Source organism: Oreochromis niloticus, linkage group LG15, assembly GCF_001858045.2.
Source record: "Oreochromis niloticus isolate F11D_XX linkage group LG15, O_niloticus_UMD_NMBU, whole genome shotgun sequence".
Taxonomy (NCBI): domain Eukaryota; kingdom Metazoa; phylum Chordata; class Actinopteri; order Cichliformes; family Cichlidae; genus Oreochromis; species Oreochromis niloticus.
The window spans coordinates 39278017-39304539 of NC_031980.2; the positions used below are offsets into that span (position 1 = coordinate 39278017).

At 41.7% G+C, this 26523-nt stretch overlaps 3 protein-coding genes across 13 annotated transcripts in view; 2 read left to right on the forward strand and 1 right to left on the reverse strand.

Annotated features, from left to right (window-relative positions):
* Window positions 1-6245, reverse strand: part of szt2 (SZT2 subunit of KICSTOR complex) — a 91369-nt gene extending 85124 nt beyond the window's left edge. For all 11 annotated transcript variants that reach the window (XM_019345913.2, XM_019345905.2, XM_019345907.2 and 8 more), the window contains exons 1-5: window positions 6048-6245; window positions 4060-4185; window positions 3545-3718; window positions 1215-1385; window positions 848-970 (exon numbers count right to left, since the gene is read on the reverse strand). In XM_019345913.2, the coding sequence (XP_019201458.1) occupies window positions 848-970; window positions 1215-1385; window positions 3545-3718; window positions 4060-4185; window positions 6048-6071 (618 nt within the window). In that variant the 5' untranslated portion in view covers window positions 6072-6245. The remainder of the gene's footprint in view (window positions 1-847; window positions 971-1214; window positions 1386-3544; window positions 3719-4059; window positions 4186-6047) is intronic.
* Window positions 6246-8259: 2014 nt separating this feature from the next.
* Window positions 8260-12739, forward strand: ddx10 (DEAD (Asp-Glu-Ala-Asp) box polypeptide 10). The gene is made up of 2 exons (XM_005457285.4): window positions 8260-9744; window positions 10371-12739. The coding sequence occupies exons 1-2, from the start codon at window positions 8395-8397 to the stop codon at window positions 11598-11600; spliced, it is 2580 nt and encodes an 859-aa protein (XP_005457342.2). The 5' UTR covers window positions 8260-8394; the 3' UTR covers window positions 11601-12739.
* A 1755-nt stretch (window positions 12740-14494) lies between these two features.
* On the forward strand, window positions 14495-24945 carry taf4b (TAF4B RNA polymerase II, TATA box binding protein (TBP)-associated factor). Its single transcript, XM_025898988.1, has 16 exons — window positions 14495-14525; window positions 15587-16087; window positions 16282-16403; window positions 16497-16601; window positions 17969-18097; window positions 18516-18638; window positions 18819-18908; window positions 19109-19258; window positions 19900-20023; window positions 20373-20454; window positions 20809-20969; window positions 21092-21222; window positions 21523-21648; window positions 21812-21868; window positions 23435-23542; window positions 24541-24945. The coding sequence occupies exons 2-16, from the start codon at window positions 15616-15618 to the stop codon at window positions 24664-24666; spliced, it is 2106 nt and encodes a 701-aa protein (XP_025754773.1). The 5' UTR covers window positions 14495-14525; window positions 15587-15615; the 3' UTR covers window positions 24667-24945.
* The last annotated feature ends 1578 nt before the right edge of the window (window positions 24946-26523 follow it).

Here is a 26523-nt window from a genome sequence, read left to right on the forward strand (position 1 = left end):
CAGCAGGGAATTTTGTGTTTGTTAACATATCAGGATATCAGCTACTCGCTCCCAGTCAGGCGTGTGCGGTGATGTGAGGCGATAGCTTCATTTCACTGACCTGCATAATCAGTCGACCCACAAGAAGACTCAGACATAGTTGTTCTTTGACAGAAGTGGGACAGATGTTTCTCTTAAAAACAATGACCTGCTACAAACAGGGGTCACGAATCACGCAGGCGTAGCAAACCTGCTGCAGTTAAATGGTAAATGGCCTGTATTTGTATAGTGCTTTAATAGTCCCTAAGGACCCCAAAGCGCTTTACACATCCAGTCACGCACACATTCATACACTGGTGATGGCAAGCTACAAGAAGCCACAGCCACCCTGGGGCGCACTGACAGAGGCGAGGCCGCCGAACACTGGCGCCACCGGGCCCTCTGACCACCACCAGTAGGCAACGGGTGAAGTGTCATGCCCAAGGACACAACGACCGAGATTGTCCAAGCCGGGGCTCGAACCTTCCGATTAGAAGGCGAACTCCCAACGTTTTGAGCCACGATCAGTTGGCTAAAGTATCACACCCATGCTGTTTTTGGTAACCATGGATACAACAGGTGCTTGTGGTTGAAAGCCAATCGTGGAGAGTGTGTTCGGGGTCAAACTGAAGAGCGACGCTAATTCCAGTCTGATACAGTTGGAGGGCATTTTGGATGTTATATTTAGAAAATGTTGTTTTACTTTTGCTTCTAAGTAACAGCTGAGTTTTACAGGGTGCTGGTGAGAGTGTTTTTACACTTGCAGTGTTTCTCTAATACTTACAGCATTCCTGCTAGCACAGTGTCATTTCTGCTGGTGTGCACTTGCCTGTTCGTGCTGCTGATGCAGGACTTCTGCGATGCTACTCTCCAACGCTCTGAGCTGCTGGTAGATGTGATGCAAGAACTCATCCAGGTCTGTTTTATCAAGCTGACATCCTTGGACCAAAACCTGCAGGGAATAAAAGATTAAGGACTGTCGGAGAACTGCACAAACATCTACAGCAGCTTAACATCTCCCACAGAAACTAACCCAACAAGTGCTTTGGTGGCTGAAATGTAAAGCCAAATATAGTAAAGAGAGAGATTAAAGTAAGCATGAAGCACTCCACACCAGTGTGGGTTGGGCAATAAACACGTGCTGAAGAGAGAAACTCTGCTTTTCTTGGCGTTAAGTTAAAAATTACTTTCATTACCTGATGTGAAGTGAGGCCAATGATGGAGGAATATGCAAGGATGGTGATGAAGATCTTAGGCTTGAAAAATCGATCTGTTCCAGGGACTTTGAATGGTTGAACCAGACCAGCCAGACACCGTGACAAGGCGTGGAAGACCTCATCAAAGATCATCTCACCTGTGCTGTCATCCTGCAGGACAGAAAACAATAATCTGGAATATTGTACACCGGAGGCAGGACTCAGGTGTGAACTGTTTTCCTCAGCGTATGACATTCATACCTGCCCCAGTTTAGGCAGAGGATTTATATTGAACTGAATACATTTTCTTTACATGCATCAATGGAGTCACTGTAAGAGTGCAAGTCTATGTCATGATCCTGTCTTAAAAAAACATTTAAACTTTAATTAAAGTCCATTATTAGTGGAGCTGATTCAATCAGTCGCGCTCTGTCCACAGAACCTCTGCTGTGCAGACTGAAGAACCAGATGGATTTTCACCACAGACTGAGAATAACAGTTTTAACATTAACATCAGGGACCAGGCTGATGTTGAAGTTCAGGATGAGGCTTTGCAGGAAGGCCTTATCTTAACTGTTTTTTTAAAGGCAACATGTGAGTGACATCACTGTGATGTCACTCAACATTGATGAGTGACATCACTGTGATGTCACTCACTGGTTAGGTGAAATTCTGCTGTGAAGACTCGATCTGAACATTTGTGTTGGCACTACTTTAGAAAACTGCTGACACTGATGTAACTGTGAAACCAAGAAACATGGCACTCATACAACAATGACTTCAGTCACAAGCCACGCCCACACTAAAGCAAACCCTCCTTTATTCAGCTTTTTGACTCTAGAAGATCCATCCATCTGCTTACTCACTCACTTGCTTATCCAGTTGAGAGTAGTGGATGTTGGAGACTATCCTAGCTGTCATGAGAGGCAGAGTACACCCTGGACAGGTTGCCAGTCTGTCGCAGGGCTAACATATAGAGACAGACCACCACTCACACCATTTAATTTAACCCTGTGCATGTCTTTGGACTGTTGGATGAAGCCACAATACCCAAAGAGAACGCACACGGCCCTGGAAGCTTCTTCTAGCTGCTCTGTCAATCAGCAGGGTTCACCACAGCAGACAGGTCTGCAACTTTGATTTGACAAACTGTTACACTGGATGCCAACATCGAAACAGGGACCTTTTTGCACATTAGGTGAATTTAGAAACTACATAAACTTGTGAAAAATCTCTTATTGATGTTGTACTTTAAAGGAATTTGTACTTTTTACAACCCGAGGTTCCAATTTGAAGTCATGCAGGTTTAAGGCACTTAAAAATAAGTCCTTATTTTATATTTTACACATATTTAACCATATAAGGTTATATCTTATCTAAAACAAGTTCAGAAATGACTATCTGTAAGTAACTGCTTAACAGTTTTCCAAATATGGCCTTCATGCTAACAAAGAGGCAATAAGGAAAGTCCATCTGTTGTCCATATCTTACCAGAAAGAGACATGCTGAGAGAAGTGAACCTGAAACCTCTGAACTGCATTAAGTCCTTCTCGTATGTAATGACATGGTTCAACAGTGCAGCGTGTGGATTTACAGAATACTCTGTGCTGTTTCATATAAAGAGGCTCAAATGTGAAGACTGAGGAGCACATTCAGCAGCACAACAACAGTCTCAGTCAGGCTTCTGTGCTTTCAGACTTTAACTCTATCCTTGTGATTGCACTTGGTAAGAGTTCATTGGATCACCATGCAGTGCTGCTTCACATGTTTGGATGGCCATGCATTCAGTTTTCTATGAGATGTTTCAGTATGGAGTAGCAACATCCCACTGAGCAACAGCTCGAGCACGATTCAGATTCAACCAACTAAAAGTGAAAAATCTTAATGAGGTCAGAGCGGCAAATGATTGGGCAGCTCAGAAGGCAGAGCGGGTCATCTAGTCTGCAGTATCCTTGAGCAACATACTGAACCCTGGGTTGTCCCCAGTGCTAAATAAAGAGGCAGCTGGAGTAAGAAAAAGCACTTTAAGTGATCAAATATTTACCATTTGCAAAATTCATTCACAAAATATGAATATTCTTTGCTATTATAACAGCGTATGAATAAATTAAAAGCCTTCTTGACTACAAATGGAAACACACTGAGACACTAAGGAGCCATGAAAGAGAAGTGATGTACTTGAATAAGACAAGTAGACAAATGGATTGTCCACTATGAATAATTTACACAGCAAATAATCATAACAAACTTAAATATTACATCTATTCTTGCACTAAGCACTTCTTAATATTGTTTGAAGTCGTTCAGGAGACAGTGCATTTAAGACTTACCACAATCCCTGTGGAGGGACTGAGGTCCAGCTCGATGATGAAGCGGTACCTCCGGGCCAGGAAGGTGGCCCGGGTGGAAGGCATCAGTATGCATGGGTGTGGAGTTGGGGAGATATCTGGCTGCCATCCTTTAGGTAAGATGCTAAGCAGGTCCAGTTCATTTTCAGAGTGCAGCTATAACAGGAAGTGGGAGTAAATATGATTTGCAGTAGCTTTTAGTGACCAATCAGAACAGCAGATACAATGTTAAAAAAAGCTCTCTGTGACACATTTTCCAGCCTCAGCAAAATGCCTCCTAAAGCTTAACAGAGCAAGAACCATTTCCCATAACTGCACACATCAAGTATTTTTCCTTTAACTTGTCACATCTCCATCAATAGACCAGAATGTTTTAGCTCTACAGTGCAGCCACCATCTAATCATTGGTGGCATATGCAGGAATAAGAATAGAAGGGAGCCAATCTTAATGCCACTTTTTGATCTTGGTGCTGCTGCAGAACAGGAAAGTAACTCACCACTTCAGGCTTTGAAGCCGGACAGATGATTTGGTTAAGTTTACTAAGAAACCACGCCAGTCGCACATTCCTAGAGATCCGGTAGTCCTCCTTCATGAGCAGGTAGATGTGGTCAGCCTCCTCCACCTTAACAACCACATGCACAATGCATAAATGTGGGATGTTCACACATCTGTATGAGCGAGAGAGGGTTTGAGGATGCCCAACCCCACTGGATGGCAGCATTATTCAGGCAAGACCATAGTTTCTAATATAAGCATCTATCCATGTAGAACAGATCTATGTGATCTATTCTATTTAAACTAGCAAGAGAGGCTATAAATGTAATTTGAAAGTATTTACCAATATCACAGTTCAGGAGAGCAGTAGGGTCACAACTTTCACATGTTTCAGAGGTCACAGAATAACAGATTTCAAATCGAAACTAAAAACTCACCTTTTCAGTTTTAGCTTTAATCGTTAACAGGTGTCATTCTGTAAACAGTACTGACTCTTGTTTTTAATTATTAATAACTATATTTTAATTTTGCATATGTCATTTTTCCTAATTGCTTTATTGACTGTTGTGCATCATTTTCATCAGTTTTGTTGGGCTTAAATGTTCTGTAAAATCTGTAGTATTATCATTTAAATAATGAAATTAAGCGATTCACCAAATCTGAAATCAATACCTTTGTTTAAAACACCCATCTGACTGATACCAATTTTTGTACTGATGTTCTTATGTTCTGTTTCAGGTTTTTATTTCACCACAATTCAACATTTTGCCAAAGCAAAACTGATGTAACAGTTAAACATTGGTCAGAGTAAATGCGTCTCTTTTTTGCTGACTGGCAATCAGCAATCAGCAAGGTCCATATCAGAGAATAACAATGTTAGCCTATATATTTATGCATCATTACACATAATTATAGATTACAACACTCAGCAGTATATTGATTAAAATTAGCTATAGCTTCCACATTACTGATATACAAATAAAATAAGAAGTAATTATAATTCAACAACATCCTCTTCAGTCACACCAGGCCTCTGCATATCCTCCTTCACTACGTCAGTGAATCATCTCTGTGGTTTTCCTCCTGCCCGGCAGCTCCATCTTCAACATCCTTCATTACGTACTCTCCCTCTTCTGCACCATCTCAGCTTTGCCTCATTAACTTTGTGTCCAAACCACTCAGCAGCGCTGTCCCTGTGGCCATTCTGGTCACTCCCAACAAAAGTCTTAGCATCTTCAGCCCTGCCACCTCCAGGTCGGCCTCATGTCTTTCTGTCAGTGCTATGCATACCAGCAGGTCTAACTAACAGATTATGAATCTTCCCTTTATCTCTTGCTGCTATCCATCTGTCAAAAATCACCCGTGACACTCGTCTCCACCCACTGCACTCTGCCTGCACTCTCTTCTCCACCTTTCCTCCTGCAGAGTCCAACAGTAAAAATGTACAGCTTGCCTTAAAGTAACATTTCATAGTCAATCTTTCTTTTAGCTAGCTGGTATTTTGAGATACTGGACTTTCATGTTCAAATTTCACTTCATAAAACTGCATTTGTATTTATTGGAAATACATAATGTGGGCTAAATGTTTTTAAAAGCTGTGTTTACTAACGAACAAACGCAGACGGTTAAACCTTTGGGCTATTTTAAAGCTGAAGCAAAGTTTTATTTGGATCTGTAATCTGCAGTCACGCATCGCCGAGTTGCTAACAGGCCAGAAAACTCAGCAAAATTAACTTAAACCTTCTGACTAACGTGACTCGTGTTTACTTCCAGTTTCCCAGTTGCTGCTAGCTTCCTGTAGTCGTGTAGCTCTGCAGCTATCACAAGTTTCTCATCGTCTGCAGACGTCACGTAACAGCTCTGCTCTCTGTTGTGGATTACTTAAATTCATGCTTCACTTTAAACGGCACTTTAACGACTTCTGGGTGTTAAGAGCACGAATTTAAAATGTGCCATTTTTTTACTGACCAATGCTACCCTGACTGTTACCTCATTGTCCGGTCTCTCTGCCATGCCGTGTTTAGCATAAGAGCTGCAGGGATGTCGGCGAGGCTCGGCCGACGGATGTCCACTCTGTGTTGTGCAAAGTGGTCTTTATTAGTACTTGTTTATCATCTGTCTTCTCTTCTGATCAGGTGCTCGTAGAGCGGTATCAGCGTCGACATGTTCTTCTTCGTCTTCTTGTTTTCACGCAGTTGACGTCCAAACTCTGCGGTCTTACCGCCACCTGCTGGGCTGTAACGGGACCTACAGGCGGCCGCGTCGAAACGACAGTGTCGATGCTGATATTGGTATCGGATCAATAATAGAAAGAGTGATAGGATTTACACTTTGTTTCTAAATATTTACGTGTGTTAAATGAATTGTTTTTTGGAAATTAAAAAAATATACATCAAACATGCACTATGAAATATGAACTTTTTTTAAACTCTCAGGTCTATGCTGTTTGTAGCCTGTAGCACATTTATATGACAGAAGCTGACACAAAGTCCTTTAAAGACAGGCACATTTACATTGCAGGTCTCCATAAAAGTTTCAAAATACATAAAAAGCTCACAAACTGTTCTCCACAACACAAGCTGCCTTTATAAGTTCAAAGTATCAGTATCTGTACTGGTATCAGCAATACTGGCCCTGTTTTTACTTGGTATCGGAGTGATACTATGTAAAATTTGCAGTATGGCACAGCACTAATGGGGCACTTTACAAACTTTATAAACGAGGACTATCTCCAACAATAACATCATTCTTAGATTTTCTCTGACACAGCTTTGCATTACAGAATTGATTTTCGTGATTTTAATAAAGAAATTATAGTGGAACTGTTACTGCTGTGGCATGTTCTTTATGAATAATTGGAGGTAGATAAGATGGCTATGGAAGCTGAATTAAAAAAGCAGTTGATACTTATATGCAAAAAAGTTTTTGAAAGAGTTTTTCATATGTTTTCATATGTATTTCATAAGAGAGAAGCAGACTGTTGGTGCTTATTGTGTCTGTTGTATATCGTGTCTGTCAAAAAAATTATGGATTGAATACAAATTTTCTGCTTCTCCCACTCTTTGAGGGTTTTTTTCCACTTTAGCTGTGAACATTGAACATTATCCCAGATCCCATAGGGCAAGTGGCCGAATACACCCTGGATAGGCTGCCAGTCTGTCACAGAGCTATAGAGTCACTGTGATGGCACTCAGGTGAGGTCCTGTTGTGAAGACTCAGAGTTTTTGTTGCTACTTCTGTGACACAAACACTGACATAATAAGTTGATGAAATTGTGACGCCAAGAAACACTGGACACTCATACAACAGCAACTACGGTCCCAAGGCAGCCCTACCCTACATCATGCCCTGCTTTATTAAACATTTTGATTTTAAATTGGGCTATCTTTCTGTCCATCCACTTTCTTCCACTTATCCAGTTCAGGGTAGCTGGTGGGCTGAAGGGTAACAAGATATCATAGAGTGAGAGAGAAGGTAAACCCTGGAAAGGCTGCCATCTGTCATGACTCTAAAACATAGAGATATACTACCATTCAAGCCTATGGTCAATTAAGAATCACCAAGTTGACCTAACCCCACACATATCTTTGGGAGGAACTGAAAAACCCAACGAGGACCTAGGAAAATATGTGGAAAACATGCAAACTCCATGTGTTGTGCAACAAACAATATTTCTATAGTGAAATGTGAGTAACTGGTTAAATGCAAAAGTTAGGGATTTTCTTTTTTTGAACATATAGTGGGAATTTTGATTTGCAGCAGTCAAATCACTGAAATATATGTTAACCTAAAAAGTTGAATTATATTCTGCTGAATTTGGTGTCGAGGAGAGAAAATATTTCCACCGCCTAATCCCCCTAAAGTGAAAGAAGATTCAAAAGAAGCAGTAAAATGAGATTTACACAACTGAATTCTTAACATCGTGGTTTAATTTGGATGTGAATACGTGTATCCTCTGTGAGAAGGACAACGACAATTGTTTTTACACTTTTTCTGAAGAATGGGTGCAGCTGGCCATAATCCAAGGCAGCTGGATTGCCACCTTTGACGGTAAAAATATTCAACACTACGGAATTATGCAAAACACCCACTTCTGTCTTTATTATTCTTCCCGTTTTACTTAGCGCTCTGAATACATTCAAATAAATAAATAAATATGTTGCAGTTTTGCCTATCAAATAAAGTTCAGGGCAAAGCTTCCCCATGTAAAAGGTCTGAGTCGCGAGATGACTACGTCATTCAACGCGCGACGACGAGCTGGCTTCTCCATGCTGTTTATCTAGAGTCCAGCGTGTGTGTTTTTAACTCTGTCTTGCTGCGCTTTTCGTCTTTAGTCATGGAGAAAAAAGGCTCAAATCCGGGTGGGAAAAAACCGAAACCCCAAAAGATGAAAGCCAGCGCCGACCCCGTCAGAAACTTCGAGAAATGGAAGAAAAAGTACAACCGCACCAAAGCACGAGTGAAGCAAGAGAGGGCGCAGAAGAAGAAGCCCGAGTGGCAGGTAGAACGAGAGTACATCGATAAGCTGGTGAGCAGGTATGGAGACATCAACCTCAAGGAGGTTGTCAAGTTCTCAGACTTCCCCATTTCTAAGAAGACCTTGCTGGGCCTGCAGGAGGCTCAGTATCGGCAGCCTACGGAGATCCAGCGGCAGACCATCGGCTTCGCTCTGCAGGGGAAAGATGTTCTCGGTGCGGCTAAAACTGGCTCCGGTAAGACTTTAGCCTTTCTCATACCGGTCCTGGAGTGTCTCTACCGCCACCAATGGAGCTCCATGGACGGCCTCGGTGCTCTCATCATCTCTCCCACCAGAGAGCTCGCCTACCAGACCTTTGAAGTCCTGCGCAAGGTGGGCAGGAACCACGAGTTCTCTGCAGGGCTCATCATCGGCGGAAAAGACATGAAAAGCGAGTGTGAGAGGATTCACCGTACCAACATTGTCATCTGCACCCCGGGCCGACTCCTCCAGCACATGGATGAAACAGCCACCTTCCACGCCTCCGACCTCCACATGCTGGTCCTGGATGAGGCAGACCGCATTCTGGACATGGGCTTTGCAGATACGCTCAATGCCATCGTGGAGAATCTCCCCAAGTCCCGGCAGACTCTGCTGTTTTCTGCCACGCAAACCAAATCAGTCAAAGACCTGGCCCGGCTCAGTCTCAAAGATCCGGAGTATGTGTGGGTGCATGAAAAAGCCAAGTTCAGCACGCCAGCCACGCTGGAGCAGAACTACATCGTGTGTGAGCTCCACCAGAAGGTCAACATGCTCTACTCATTCATTAGGAGCCACCTAAAGAAGAAGATCATAGTCTTCTTCGCCTGCTGCAAGGAGGTGCAGTACCTATTCCGAGCTTTCTGCCGTCTCCGGCCTGGCATGCCCATCCTGGCTCTGCATGGAAAACAGCAGCAAATGAAGAGGGTGGAGGTCTACAACGACTTCCTCAGGAAGCAAAACGCTGTGCTTTTTGCCACCGACATAGCTGCCAGAGGCCTGGACTTCCCTGCCGTCCACTGGGTGCTGCAGTTTGACTGTCCAGAGGACGCCGACACATACATCCACAGGGTGGGCCGGACAGCCAGGTACAAGGAGGGTGGAGAGGCCCTGCTGCTGCTGCTGCCCTCGGAGGAGAAAGGCATGGTGAAGCAGCTGGAGGAGAAGAAAGTTCCCATCAACAAGATACAAGTGAGACATCATCTACCTATTACACCCCAATACACACACACACTGTTCAGTCGGTTCATGTAAAATAGTCATCTTTGAGGTGATTTAAAAAAAAATAATTGTTTGATGTTTTTACTCCATTTAGAAGGAAATATTTACAACGCTTGGCACAATACTTTTGCATTACTCCCCAGTAATTACAAGTTAGTATAACACTTTTAATATGACACACATCTGCTGTCCTAACAAGGTGTGCACATGTCAAATAACTTTTTGATACTTTTCAAGTATTACTACAAATCTGACAGAAAGGTTGGGTGAAAAGACACAGTGGTGATGACAGCAACTCAAATTTAGATATAATATGATTATGCTATACCCAACACTGCTGATACAGCTTAATGTGGTAGTTATATTTCAAATATTGCAAAATAATAAACAAAAACCTTTATGTCCACACATCTCTGCCCTCAAATCATCATCCCAGAGCTGTACTAGTCTTAAAAACCTTCTCAGAATATATTTATTACAGTTCATTTATTTAATATATATTATATTTATAATTGTGGTTTCAAACAGACAGATTTAAGTGTAGTCGCAAAACATTACATAACGTCTGATTAACTTAATTGTTTGGCTAATTCCAGGTGAACCCAGACAAACTGCAGAGCGTGCAGCAGAAGCTGCAGGCCTTCCTCGCTCAGGAGAAGGAGCAGAAGGAGCGAGCTCAGAGGTGTTTCGTTTCCTACCTGCGCTCGGTGTATCTCATGAAGAACAAGGAGGTGTTTGATGCCTTTAAGATCAAGCTTCCCGAGTACGCTTTGTCCCTCGGCCTCGCCGTGGCCCCAAGGGTTCGATTCCTAAGTAAAGCTCAGGCACAGAAAGTTGAGAAAGAAGAAGAAAAAGAAGTGGAGGAAGAGGAGTCTGAGGAAGAAGAAGAGCTGAGGAAGTTTAAGGCCCAGCTGAAAGGAGAGGTTTCTCGTGAGGAGCAGCAAAACTCAGAGTCAGATGAGTCCAGTGAGGATGAGGACAGTGGTGATGAAGGAGGTTTGGATACGTCCAAGACATTAACCGTGAGTGCAGGTGACGACGACGACGATGACGATCTACGAGACTTGGACCTGCTGACAGTCAAAAGAAAGGATGTCTTTAATCTGACCGAGGATCAGCAGAGTCCAGAAGATCCTGAAAATGACCCAAAAAAGAAAACTGAGAAAGAGACAAAGTACAAAGAAGCTAAAAAGATCCTCAAGAGAAAATTTCAGGTAAACACCAAAGTGACTTTCAATGAAGAAGGTGAGGCTGTGCAGCTTTGGCCACCAGTCCAGCGAGCAGTGACTGCTGAGGATGAGGGGGAGGAAGAAGAGGAGGAGGAGGAGGTGGTTTCAGGAATCAATGTGGAAAAGGCTCGGGAGAGGCTGAAGCGGGAAGATCAAGAGTTTGATAAGCAGGAGTACAGCCGCAAGGTGAAAGCCAAACACCGAGAGAAGAGGCTGAAGGAGAGGGCTGCCAGGAAGGAGGCAAGCAAGCGGGACCAGAACAAATCAGACGAGGAGGACGAGGTGGTGGCGTACCTGGCCAATGACAGCGAAGACGAGTTTGACCCCAGTACCCTACCAGATCCCGACAAAGTGCACTCGTCGTCTTCTTCGTCGTCAGAGGACGAGGAGGATGAGATGGAAATGGGGTCGTCTAAACGGCAGCACAGCAGTGAAGAAGAAGAAGAGGAGGACAGCGAAGAGGAGGATGAGAAGCATACAGCAGGAAAGAGGAGGAAAGTGAGCGATGAAGATGATGAGCACACAGCTCTGAACACTGGTCTCTCTTTGGCAGAGGATGAGGAGTTAGTCTTACAGTTGTTGGGTGGGCGAAGGTAGAGGTGAGCCAAAGAGAAAAGAGTTCTAATGATAGATGAGAAGTACTCAAGCTTGATGAAGCCAGGTTCATTACAATCTAACCAGCGTTTTACTCTGCAATGCAAAAATGTGCAGGTTACTGTTCAGTCCAGAGGTTTAGGATCATAAACTGACATCAGACTTTATCAGGACTGATCAAGTGAAAGAAACACACCGCTAAATGTTGCCCCGTCCTGATTGGCTCACACAACAAGAGTCACAGCAAAAAGACGAGTCAAATATGCTTCTAGATTGAAAATGGCACAAATCAGTCATATTAGAGCACTATGGCAAAATTAATAAAACCTTACTTTGAGGCAGAAGTCGTGACCCAGTTATTCAAAAAACAAAAAAGGAAGAAAATGGCGGGATGCCATTAATGTGCAACTTTCCCTGTAAAACACAGTAAATTCCAATTTGTAATGCAGACTTTCAGTGCTTTAAACACGAGCTCAGGGTCAGTCGGTCACAATAAAGCTTGAGACAGCAAACATTACCGAAGGTCCTGCAGAGGAACAATGAGTGCATCTTTATTTTACATGTATTATGTTTAAACTGTTGTGGATTTGAAATCAGTTGTTCTCCTTCTCCCCAAGTGGCTAAATTAGCCATTACTGTCTACTGAAGTTAAAACTAGGTAATTGTGTTATTGCACTCATAGTGGGGTAAAACAGTTTCTGGAAGGTAGTCGGCAACTTTTCAACTGGAAACCAAACAGGAAGTTGTTTTCTGGTGGCACTGATGTGGAAAATGTGCCCACATTTAGTATCTGAAGGGTGATCATTTTTAATCACTGTCCACTATTAAATGTAAACAGGTTAGCGCCACGATGCCAGAACTGCTGATGAGGACAAGCGGTACCTCACTGGCATGCATGGAGAACTGTGTTTCTCCAAAAGGACTAAACAGCTTAGTTAATACACCGATGTTTCCATGTGACTCTCCGGCTCACCCCTGGAATCGTGGCCTCTTCTTCCCCATGCTCCCTCGAACCCTCTGCCTTCACGTCAGAGGGACTGAACTTATTTAATGATCCATGAATATAATTTCATGTCTGAAAGTCACAACTTTGACTTGTCTGATTATTGAGTTATGCTATTAAAATATTTGTAATCATTGAAGTTTTCTTGTCATTGGTTTGAACTTTAAGGACTTCCTGAACAGTGCTTTCATTTGCAGGGTAAATTTCCAGGAATTTCAAGTAAATTCTAGTGACCGGGATTGATTAAGCTGCTCTAAAGTCAGCTGAAGTGCTTCTCTTGGGTTAGGGTCTCCTGATTGCTCCCCAGGTGTGTGCCTGTTTTTTCACAAACATGTACTTCTGTGAAAAATTAAGCACTTACTGTCAGAATTGATTTACATTGAGATTTCTCACTTATTTTGCTCCACAGATGCAAAGCTACACCCTGCGTGTCAAACATGTGTCCAGCAGGTGGCGCTAAGTGACTAATTTGCTATCCCAGTAGCTGCTCGTCTCGGTGAATGGCAGCTCCTTGGTTATGCGTGTGTTAGGGCTATTATGTGTTGTGAATTAGGGCCGGGTGATGCAGAGCAAGAACAAAAGACACTTAATTGGAAAAGTGCAAATGTAGATTTAAAACAAATTAGCTTTGTTCCACTACATTTTCCCGTACAAAGCAATTAATGCGATAGACTCAAAAATCCTTTCAGATTCTTATTCAAATATGAAGCAACCCTCATTTTATTTTATATATCAACGTGCAATAACTTGGTATGACTGCTCGAAAATAACATCTGAATTTCTACATGTTTAAACACTTTTTAAAATAGACTATGTATTTACTCATATGTACTCATTATGGAGAATCATATGTCATATTCAATCATAATTACTGAGTCTTTAATGTTGCAGCTGGGGGTGATTTTAATTATATTTATGATGCTTAACCTATATTTTAATAGTCTGAGTGATTAATGTTAATGCTTACAGAGTAATATTTAAGTGACAGTTTACGGATGGTGACCGGACAGAGGAGGAATGTTGGAAATAAAACCTTAATCAGAACTGTTAACCACTTACAATTATTTATCTTATAAAACTAAATGTTTTTAGTTTACTATGAGTGGATGTTTAATTAGACGTTAACAATATTCACCTTTTTCTAGTTGTCTTCTCGTTACGATGTGTAAAAGTAAGAGGAGCTTAATGACCTGCTAAAGAGCTCCTGGAGCAAACCAAAGGGAAAGTTTAGGGACATATAATCAAGGTTTTGTGACCCCCAGTCTTGGGCCTTTCCAAACACTCACCTGAGGACAAAACGAAGCCAGCTGCTTTCAGACCGGTTGGTATGTGTTGAAGTTTCTGAACAAATTAGTGGATTAATTTTGTTTCTTTGTTTGAACCTGAAACTACCACCTGTGAAAATGACAATCCATATTCTCACCCAGTGACATCAGTGAGTTACTACAACCATACATAACATCTAGATCTCTGAGGTCTGCTGAATCCATTTCAGTTTTATTCAAATACTGCCAAATCACAACTTTAGTTGCATTGATGCACTTTATACTGTAAGGGTAAAGGTAGCTTCCAGAGAAGATTCAGTGGGTTTATGAGGTAATACTTTAAAATCATATTTTGGGGGTAAAATTTAGAAGATCGGCCTGTTACCTCTTTCTCTTATGGAGAAGGAGGGCAAGTGCTCTAAATACTGCAAGGCCACTAAATCTGCATATAACAGAAACCAAGGAAAAGTACAAGAAGTTCTCTTTAATCAACCTTAGCCAACAGCTACACATACAACACACCAAAGAGCACATTTATTTTACCTTTCAAGTGAAATTCAGAATAGATCGATAATAAATAACTGATTTATAAATAAAGTTCAGACTGGGTCATCTTAGCTGCAGCCCGTGGATGTCACATCGTTCTCGAAGCTCCCACAGGTGAGCTCGTGCTCAGTGTACGTCACAGGTGTCTAACTCCAGTCCTCAGAGCTGCTGTCCTGCAGCTTTTAGATGCATCCTTACTCCAACACAGCATTAATCAAATGGTTAGTTTACCTCTTTAGCATGAAACCAAGTTTGGCAACAGCCTGGTAAGAAGCCATTCATTTGATTCAGGTGTGTCGGAACAAGGATGCATCAGAAGCTGCAGGACACTCGAGAAATGGAATTGGACACTTTGGTTTATGTGATGATGTGACTGAACCTCGGTGTGTGGGAGATTTAGCACACAGGTAACAGTTTTTGGTAAAGTATTTAGTCATGCCTGTGACTTGGATAGGGAAACATGTAGGACCAAATACCCCCCTTAAAACCTTTAACCTGTGTGCGAGTCTGGCAGGAAAACGGGTTTTCACTCGGAAGCTCCGACTGTAAATACGCTCCTGATGCGCCTCAAGTAGGAGGGGTGACTTTTCACACATATTCATTTTAAAAATGAAACTTTAATACAAGTAGCTGTCTTAAATTTATCATAGCTGAAAATGATAAAATCGTCTTGTAATTATTAGCATCTAAATTTTGCCACAGCCGCCATTTTCACCGGTTGACTCCCAGTTTCGCTTGATTGGATTCAGAAAGCTTTCACCAAAACTGGCCAAATTATCTTGAATTCAGGCCTAAGGAGTTTTAATTTTCCGAAGCATACATGGGTCAGATCCAGCTGAAATAGAAATCCACAGAAATGTCTTAAAATCTGGCATAAACGAGTACTTTTGCACTTCCGGTGTCCTCCTTTTAGTGTTAATTGTTTTTTCGAGTGGGGGTTTTGATTGGCTGTCTCAGATAAGATCTGTGGTTAACACGAGCCTTGGACAGTTTCATATTTGTTTGCAAATACATAAAACTTTAGCTACTCCATGTGGAGAGAAGGTGTTTGCGAACAGGTTGAGATATTAGATACACTTTGGCATGATGAAGGTGACGCTCAGTCTAGCAAACCATGATGTTTTTGAAAAGCAGTAAACTCCTTTGTTGTATTTAACGATGTTTTTGCTTTGAAGCTGAACCCTTCCTTCATTCAGCTGCAGTTATGGCCACAAATAACGTGGTTACTGAAGCTAACAAGTTGGAACCCCAGGCAGCAACCGGGGTTGGAGACTCTTCTGTTCAAGTCAGGATACTACAAGTCGCTGCCAAACATGGTCCTGTCACTGCTGTTCAGCCTCCACCCACTGCTGCAAGCATCTCACAGAGTGACTCTGTCTCAGCCCCACCTAAAGTCATCCCCAGTGGGCAGCCTACACCGTCTGCAGTGACAGTGTCAGGGCCTCGCACCTCACCTGCTTCTGTTATGGTGGTTGCAAATGCAGCAGGAGTGAGTGCAGGTAACCAACAGACAACTAAACAGCCTCAGAACCAGGTGGCCTCCGTGAAACAGGTTACGACCACAGGAAGGACGGTGTTGATAACTGTTCCCAGATCAGCAACTGCACAACCAGTCACTCCTCGACTGCCACAGGCCACCTCCCCACATCTCCCAGCCAATATCCAGATACCTCCAGGTGAGCTGCACAACCCACTCACTGCAGTCTACACAGTAATCCCATTACAGACCCTCTTTTATTATATTCCAAAACCTTGTTTGACATGTGCTGTCTATGATTTGCTGTTAAACACTTTAGTTAGAAGTGTCACCTGCAAGGATAATTCATCAGTTTATTGTAGTAGTAAGTGGTTTGGGCTACATTTATGGCAGGTATGATGCTGATCCGCAGTGACAGTGGGCAGCTGATGCTAGTGTCTCAGCAGGCCTTGGCTCAGGCTCAGCAGGGACAAAGACTTATCTGTGGTCAACCCACCAGGATACTTGCACCGCAGGTGGGTGACTGTGCGCTGCTGCTTTTCTATTTTATATAATAATGACAGATGTGTTATTGATATTGTGATGTCAGCTGCATGTCTGCTATTCAGGTGTCTGCAGGAGCTGAAAGTAAAAGGAATGAGAATGTAACAGTGATCAAGATGATGCCTAGTTCCAGTTTTCAGCAAGCAGCACCAGTCCAGAAGACTGCTGTGGTAAAATTACAGGAGTTTGTTTGCAGCTTACAGTCACTGACAGCATGTTATGCAGTGTATAACTGTGTGCACCTCTGCCAGTTAAAATTAGTTTTTTCTTTTAGGTATTATACAAAGAACATAAATCTATGCAATAATTACACAACTGTTGGACGCATTTGTTTTCATTTGAAGTATAAAAAATGTAATTTGGTGACGGTGCTTGAACTTCGTGTTAATAACAATACTTATCTTTAATCAATAATGAAAACAGAATAATGATGGGCAGTTCTAGTTTGACAGGATCCCTGTTGGCGATAGCAAAGCAGCAACGTTTTGTGGCTCCACCATTTGAAATAATAAAATTACACATTTAAAAAAAAAAAAAATCTTACTAACGCACACAGACTTGAAACCAGTTCATTTTTTTCTGTGATTAAACTCCCTCACAAAAATATATTGTTATAATAGTTTGTAATAGTACAGGCTTCTTTATGTTATGTAGCACTCCAACAAATTCTATTCGTTCCTTCCTTATTGCTCTGGTTAATATAACGTAACCTCCTGTAGCCTGTATGGTAGAATAATCGTGTCTCTTTAAAGTGAAAAATAAATTTTTTATATAATCTAAGTAGAATCAGTATTACTGTAAAATTTCTCATAAATAGAAGTGAAGAATAAAGTGATCTACATGTAAGTTAGCCAGCATCTGTGACGAGGTGTGATACATGTAGCTCTACTCGATGCTTTTTTTTAAGTTAGTCATTTGTGCCACTGCACCAGCAGTAAGGATGCGATCATATCAAAGTCCAGCTTATCCACCTAATTGATCTTTGTGCCAGTTCTTATGTTGACAAATATACATTTTATTGTTTTAATTGTATCTTTGTCATGTTATAACTTTGTCGAAATGATTAACTGTAAAAGATTAAACTGGGATTGCTTTGATGGGCTTGGCCAGTAAGTCACAGTTAATGGAAAGGATTAAACAGAGTTGTTTGAATTCAGTATAATGCTATGTGACTGTTAATTTATAGCTAATTTAGCTCTTGAACCATGGCTGCGCCTCTAAACTTCATTCACTTTTGATACTTGTAAAATTTTACAACTGCAGAAACGAGCTGCACATCTGGTCCTGAAAGCATTTATGTAGTCAGGAGCATTGTTAATTATGACTGCATGCGGATTATTCCAGTTCTAAATAATAAAAACAGTGCTGGAAAGTTGAGTACATATGTTTGACATGGCACTAGTTGAGTAAAAGCCGAGATCACCAATGAGACATAAAAAAATAAGACGCAACAAACACCAGAGAGGCTCCTGCTGCTGTGATGTTGGTGCTCATCTTTGCTGTTCCTGGCTTTAGTTTTTGGTGACTTTGTGTTCAGGTCATTGGTGTTGCCTCCAAACCAGCTCTAGTCCAGACCGTGAACGTTGTGTCTGAGCGAGGCAGCCATGCTGGCACTCAGGCAGCAGGCGTGGAAGTTAAAAAGGAATCAGCACCCACGTTTAGCAAGGTGAGTCCGACCAGGCCCAGCTCCCACCTGCACCCTCAGTTTGACTCGGCTCAGCAAGAAACGATAAAATTAGTTTTTATTTATTTATTTTTACTGATACTGTTTATAAAATCCAAGTATGGATTTATTGTATTGAGGAAATCTTCTCGCACAATTCCCAGTTCAGACTAATCTTTGTTTATCTTATACTGGTGTAGCCGCTTAGTTCTTCCTCTTTAAACCAGCTTTGTTCTGACTGGCTCTCCCTGACAGAGTCTGTTTGAGTTAGGAGTGGCAGGGCAGTGCTTACAGATGTCTATGAGAAATCCATATGAGGCATTTCCTCTCAGAAAAACACAACAAAAAGCAGTTAGAGTTTTTAGAGTAGTCTGATAACAGTGGATAGATGAAATGTGACTACTAAATATTTCACCAACAGGAGACGCTGGAAAGTGTGAAGAAGTGCAAGAACTTCTTGGTAACGCTGATCAAGCTGGCCTCCAGTGACTCCAGATCTGTGAACATGGCTAACAATGTCCAAGGACTGGTCAGGAGTCTGCTGGTACATCTCTGGAAGACACTTTATTTCTCTTGAGTTAATAAGTTGTTGTATTCTTGTTGTTCTTGTGCTGCACATTTGTAGTTTTAAATATGTCTATTAATGTCTATCATGAAGTCCATTATTAAATTACCAGCTTATTTAATTTATTTATTGATGTATTTTTATTTTTTAAACCCGCAGGAAGGAAAACTGGAAGCAGAAGCGTTTACAGAGCAGCTCTATGACACGTTGAAGTCGACTCCACAACCCTGCTTGGTGCCTTTTCTCAAGGTATTGAGAAGTAAAACATGTTGCTTCTCAATACCTTGAGTCTCCAGATGTCTGTAACTGATTTAAAAATAAACTTTTTTGCATTTGTGTAGGATGCGTTACACTTTGCTGAAAGGATATGAATCATACTGGTCATAGCTGTTACATATTTAGCTGATGACATTTCTGTTTCTACTGGTCTTTTTCCTCATTGCTATCAGAAAAGTCTTCCTGCGGTGCGTTGCCTCACTGCAGACCCCCAGTTATTCATCCAAAAAGCTTCAGCTTCCACACGCCCCCCCACAACAACGTCTTCCAGCATAAAGCAGTCCAACCCTGAGATAGGAAAAACCCTCCAGAACAGGCAGCAGGTAACCAGATGCAATATTTTATGGGGGAGGGGGGTGAATTTGACATTAATTGTACCATAAACCATATCTGATCTGTGGTGATCTCATTCATGGATGTTGACGTGATTAAAGGCGTGGCTGAGCAGCACGGTTGTATTGGTACTTTGTTCTGATTTGCAACATCCATGGAGGTTCACAGTTTAACAAAAAAAGAAATTGTGTTTTAAATGCATTAAAAATATGGACTTGATTTTGGTCGTCTTCTGTTTGCAGGACGGTATGAAATTTATTGACAAAGTAAAAGTATTTCTTGTTAGGAACATCCTCATGTTACATTAAGCATCCCACAGCTTTTCACTTTGCTGTAAAAGTGGATTAACATTAATGAGGTTATTGCAGTGTGTGTGTGTGTGTGTGTGTGTGTGTGGTGTGAACATGTTCTCCAATTACTTGATTACACTGAAGAACTTAACATGATGCAACCTAAAGTAAGACATTTGAAATTATAGTAAATACTAAGAGCCTTTTTTATTGTATTAATACAAATGTGTATGAGATATTTAGATGGCATAGAAACTTACAGCTGGAGTCATTTTTATAATGATTATAGTGTTTGATTTAGGATGAAATGATGACTAATGATTACCTTTTTTAAAATGCAGGTTTTCCAGACTCGAGGAGTGGCTCTGAGACCTGGCCTAACAACATTAATCCAGTCCAGAAGTTGCATATCTAAGAAACCCACCAGCAGGCACATAGTGGGATACTCAGGAAAAACCTTCTCAGGTAAACTTTGTTAAAATTTAGATTTGGAGCCTGAATCTTGGAGTCAAGTTAAGGCGAGCTTTAACACAGAACTGACCAATCAACTCATTTTTGTTCCTCTAGTTATTGTTTATTTCATTGTGAGGGTGGTTGATTCAAAGTTGTTGTTTTGTGTTTGTTTAAATAATTGTACACACAGTCTGGATGCTTCAGTGTGTCCTCGCACTGTTTCAGGAGACCTAAATGTGTTTTTTAGGCTTTAGAAATTTAAAGGTGTAGTGTAATTACATGTACAGATCATGACACCAAGAGACTCTTGCCTGACCCTGGCATGCTACTCTCACTCTTTTTGCATTTTGCTGTTTTATAGGTTTTTCAGTGAAGCAGCCCTTCGCTCATGAGCCACCTAATTCTACCAAATTTGCATTCAAAGACAGTTCAGGATCTTACAAGTAAGATGTAAAGTTCACACATTTGAGACTTTAATAGGAATTTTGTGGTGGTTAGAATAAGTGCACTGTGGGGTGGACTATGGCAGTCATGAAACAAAGTGTATGAAAAACAGCCCAGCTGTTTATTTTCTCCTTCAGAGTGGAGCTGTGCTGGTTCACACAGCTCGTCCCCTTCATATGTACAATCTGCCATCACACAGAGGGGGTGTTTTCATCTGTGGCAGGTGGTTGTGTAACATCTTAGAGTTACAGTTACCTAATGTTGCATGTTGATAGAATATTAAACAGTAGTTTAACTGCAGCAGCCACATTTAATCACAAACATCCTCAGCACAAACGTGTGTTGTGTCCCAGAGAAGATGATGATATTAATGATGTCACCTCCATGGCTGGAGTCAACCTGAGAGAGGAGAACGCACAGATCTTGACCAGCACGGTTGGCGCTGTGGTGCAGTCGTGTCAGGATCAGCTGTTCCTGTCGACTCAGCCGGTGCTCAGCAGAATCCTTCACACAGGTGCAGGATCCACACTGAGACACAAGCTTTTATTATCTCGTGTTTATTACAGACACCGTCTCAGACAAGTCTTTATGAGACTCCCAGGATGTGATGTCATATTGTCGTGTACCCTCTGTTAGGACAGGCTCTGGGAGTAACTGATGTTGGTCCAGAGGTGGTTGCTTTGGTTTCTCATGCTACTCAGGAGTTTCTTCGTGGGCTGTTGGAGAAACTCACTGTAATGGCAGAGCACCGCAAGACAACCCTGAAGGTACAGATGTAAAACAGAGGCATGAATAACTTAAGATCCAAGGATTAACACTACGAGGTGTTAATACGTGCAGCAGCCACTCAGCTGAAAAAGCCCAGCTGAGCGCGCTAAGGAGCTAATGTTCATCTAAGTTACTGTGGCATTCCTGGTGCTTGGCACTTTTTAAGATATTGTTAACAAGATATTATGTTGAAGCATTATCATATATTTAATATGGAGACATGGCTTTCAAAGAATCCTAAACCTGTGGCAAACTGATACAACATGTGGTCCCTTTCTGTTAAACTTGTCTTTCAACAGCAGAACTCGTGGCACACCCAAGTCGGTGATGTTCGTTCTCAGCTTCGCTTCCTCGAGGCAATTGAGACCTTGGAGAAGAAGAAGAGAGATGAGGAGGAGAGGGAGAGAGTGCTGCGTTTTGCCAGAGTAGGTGAAGCCAGAATAAAACTGTTGGTTACATTTTTATCTAGGTTTGAAATGCTATTAAAAAACTCTACCATGATTAATGTTTTTAGATTAAATGTATCTCTACTCAGAATATTTTGTTTGTGCATTAAATCCTGGATTACATGTCTGGTTGTGATCACAGAGTCGCTCACACGCTGAAGATCCAGAGTATCAGCAGCTCAAGCAAAAAGCCAAAGAGGTGTGTATGTGTTTCCTTCTCTAAAATCTCTACAGGAGTCATTTTTGGGTCTCAGGCTGCGAAACATTCTTCAGCCTGCCCCTGTTTACGTTAGTGTTTGTGAGCACTCTGTTTACTAGAATCTGCTCTGAGAAACAGAAACAGTTGTTCTGACTACAGGTTGTAACTGTGAAGGAAGAACATGCATGTATATAACAGATGAACATTGCCACTATAAGTCCAAATTTAAAGGCTTGATTGTTTTTTTTAGTCAAACGTTACAACTTTTCAGATAAAAGTCAACTTAAAATGATCAGAAAGTTGTCAGGTAACACTGCTGCGCTTGGTTAGTACACATCATCCATAGACTGTGTCTGTTTGTGTAGCGCTTTGACTTCACAGAGGGAGGGATTGTAAACCTTAACTGAACAATGCTACATGTGGGCTGAATACAGATCAGCTGAAAGGGAATGACGGGCAAAGTAACACGAATAAGAGTGGCCAAGATGACCTGTTGTTCCTTAGATTTTTAACAGTGCCCATCCCACAGAAGTGCATTATCACTGAGATAAAGTCTAGAAGACTCGAGCAGCCACCTGTCAGTCGAAGTAGCCGCACCTCTAATAATAACTCTGAAGCCTTGATCAAATTTAGTCGGTTCAGTTTGTAGTGAAGGAGAGATGCAGCTCAGAATCATTCACGTACCAGGCTGCTGGAAATCTGGGTCATTGGGGGAGTGGCAGTTTGTATTTTGGCGCTGGCTTCATTTTTCAGCGTCAGAAAGTCAAACTCTTGAAGTCCCTGCTACTTTTCATGCTAATTGTTCATTTAATGATACGATGGTGTGTGTAATGTTTCTCGCTGGCAGGAGACGGAGTAGTGTGAGGAAGATGAAAGGCAGCGGTAGCACTGCGGCTATTTAAGGAGGCGGAAATGCCACACATGGCGTGTTTAGCTGTAGCTGAGTAGCTCGCAGCCATCACGCCCCCAGAGGCTTCTCCACAGCAACACAGTCTGTTCATTTACATGCCCTACCTCTCCCACCCCCACACACACTCAACCTCTGCACTGCACACAAGCTAGCACTTTGCCAAGTCTGTACCTACACACAAGCGCTAGAGTCTGAGTAGGTACAGACTGAAAGGATTCCCACTAGTGACTATCGTGCGTTTAGTGACGCGCACTTAACAAACTTGGTGTGGATTTGATTAATAAATGTTTGTCATATATTTATGTTTGAAATGCTCTGAGAGTCAACAGCAGACACAGCTGAGAGATCATTTCAGTGATTTGAACTAACATGAGTTAGTAGATGTGCGACCTAGAGGACAGTGATTAGCTACAGCTGCCTCATTATGCCTCTGACTGGAAACCCTGGCTTACACGATGCATATATAACTCAGCTTTTGTGGATGTAAATTTTTTTTTTTAAAAAGCAAACAAACAATAGTGTGCCCTTACATTAGGATCAGGAAAATCCATGACATAAACTGAACGTGTGTGCACGTATGCATACAGAAAATTTGTGTGAAAACATAAGTAAAAAATGACACAAGTGTTTACAAATTCATTGTCTTCTCTTTTCAGTTGCAACAAATAGAGGAAGCTCAGCTGCAGCAGAGAGAGGCCAACCTCGCAGCTCTGGCTGCCATTGGCCCGCGCAGGAAGAGACCCCTGGATCAGACCGACAGCCCGGTGGGTGCACAAAGTTTTCTTTTCTTTTTTGTGGTCTGAATCGATCACTTCAGAAACATCTTTTCTCATTTGATATCTGTGAATGTTTAACCTGCTTCTGCAAAACTGCTGCCTTCCTCATCTGATGAAGACACAGGAAATCTAGACCCTGCTGCAGTTAGCCTGTATAAGACTGTTAGTTTAGCTCATTGAGTCTTTAATTCTTTGTGTGTTTAAATCTCAGCGCTTCAGGCTGTAGGTTTATAGATGGGGACGCTCTGTTAGCTGCACACTCTCACACTGCCTTTGAACTCCATTACCCAGAGGAAAGACTGCATGCCGCCTCTGTCTGTTTCCTCTCGCTGCTGCAGGCCTTCCTTCACGTCTGTACAGACTTTACCTCAGCTAGTTCAGCAAACATTGACAGGAAGCATGGAGTAGTGATGGCGAGAGCTCCATCTTTGCACAGATGTTCTTTTTCAATATCAAGCATGTTAGTGCTCAGATCACACATCAGTTATGTTATTCAGTAACCAGAAGAATCCTTTTCCCCTTCATTTTAAAATATTTTAGACACTGTTTGAAATTATACTGATTTAAGGACTAGTGTAGTTTGTTACAAAGGCAAAACAACATATTAGGTTCCTAACAGGAAAGAAACTCTGAAGATCTGCTTGCTAAATGCTGTTACAGTTCAGCAACAAAGGTTCATCTGAGGCTGTATTTACCAAATTTTAAAAGCTGCCACGAGATTATTTTTATTATGTCATAATTAAAACCATAAAACTGAAAGAGGGAGATGTCCTCTCCATACTCTTGCTGGTTGATGGATCATCACCTCTGGACTGCTTTGTTTTAACAGATCAGATTAAATTAAATCTGTAGCAGCCAAGCGAGCATTTCACTGAAGAGCAGGAGTGTTTTTAATACAAATCCTACCATGTTTATGTGGGTCAGAAGACAACCAGCAGGTTCATGCAGGGAGGGTAACATAGAAACTGTGTGTCTGTGTGTGTCAGGTGTGTGTGCTGCCCAGACCAGGTGTTCGCAGAGTGACCCGGGTGATCCTGAAGGATCTGCTGGTGTGTATGGAGGAGGAACCCTTTCTGCGTCACTCTCTCACCCTCTATAAAGCCATGCTTTGATCAGCTTCATGTTGTCTTCCTGCAGTTGATCTAAAATAATTTGTCCACATTTTGTGATATTCTGTGTTTTGGTTTTTGTCATGACTGAGTTCAGCTGCGTTTTCATAGCAGTCAGTTTTGGTTTTGCTGGCGACTGTTCTGTTGGAAAAAACAATGTGACTGTGAGCACAGCTGTTTATTGCTGTGTGTTCTGTGAACTGTGTGGAAAAAGTAAAGTGACTGTGATTTTCTGCTGGATTATTGGGTTTTTTCCACCATTAAAAATATGTTGAAATTGCACATCTCACTGTGTCTTTGTTTCTTACCTACAGCTGCAGATTCTTTCCTCTACGACAGAAGGCTGTACTGCAAATGAAGTTTTGTTGCTTAACCAGGAAACTTCAGTTTTACCTCTGAGTTTTTAGGGCCATGAAGGTGTTTCACTGTTCAAAAAAAATAAATCGCAGCCTCTAAATCGGTTCTCTAGAAAGTGAGTCTCAGGTTGACTCTGGACCCCAGAGTCAGTAGCTTGAAGCGGCCCAACTAAATATTTACTTGCACTTATTAAGGAAAGAAATTAAGATAAGGACATTCTTTACTTGCAGCAAAGAAGGGAAATAAAGCAAGTTGTGAGAACATGATATGATTTTTCTCATAGTGTGTAAAATATACGATCTACTGTCAGGATACCTGCCCATGAACTTGGCTAAACTGGGAAACCCTGAGTTTACCTGAGTAGCAGCTGTGTGACTGCTTGATTACCCATGTGAGGGTAAATGTAGTAAGACTTGATTTGTAATATGGGCTGTTGGCATGATGCTGTCAGTCTGATAGCTCAGTGCTGTAAGTAATTAAGCACAGCATGCTGAGCCAAAGTAGTTGAACTCTGTGATGCGGTACAGTTCTGGCCTGTCGCTTGCATCCACACCAACAGCCAGGGAAGAATCTTAAATAAGCTTAGCAAGATGTTTTCAGCTAGTATGAAGAAACAGCAGCCTGCTGGAAACGCCCACAAACCTGAGATTTCTAGTCTTACAAACTTCAGAAAATTAAGTAAAATGCCAAAAATCTGAGCTTTCTTGGAAAATAATTTCTGACTTCCTGCTATTTACTCTCTCCTAATGACTTTATATGCTCAGTCACTGAATACAAGTTTATGTAGAATCGAATCTCCATTAGACTCAGAAACATTAGCTAGTGACTTGTCAATATTTAACTGCAGCCTCCGCAGTAAGTCAACAAAAGACTCTATAAAAGATGAATTTTACCACGCGAGCGTCACCTACTGGCTCACAAAGTTCTGTTTTTGAAACTTCAAGCCGAGCTCTTTGTACATGTTGAGCACAGAGGAACACTATGCGAAGTAGAAATGTGAAAATGTTCTTTGGTTCACGTAAACCTGGACTCACATCTCTGACCATCAGCAGCCTAACAGGGTTTTCTTTGCTCCTTTTCCTTGTTGAGGTCGATTCTTTTATAGTTTTCCTTCTGACACTTCTTACTCCATTTCAGTTCTATGCTGCTACTAATAAGAAAAGACATGTAGGATTATAAACATGTCTGAAAATGAAGAATGACACATTTAAATCCCACTGCTTTGTTTTTAGTTCTGTTTCGACTTTTTCTCTCAGTAATATTAGTTGAAGGCCATCAAACTCTACGTGCCCATGACCACAGCTCCAGTCTAAGTGACAGATCAACACTGCAGTCGATTATGGAGACACTGATTATAGCTGTGGACAAATGTTTAAGGATGTCATTTACACTCACATGCAGTGTTGGGTTCAGTTAACTCTGGTTTAGCTGAACTTGAACCTAAACATTCCCAACATCAGACACTGTTATAGTTAAAAGCACAGCAGGTAACAGAGTAACATG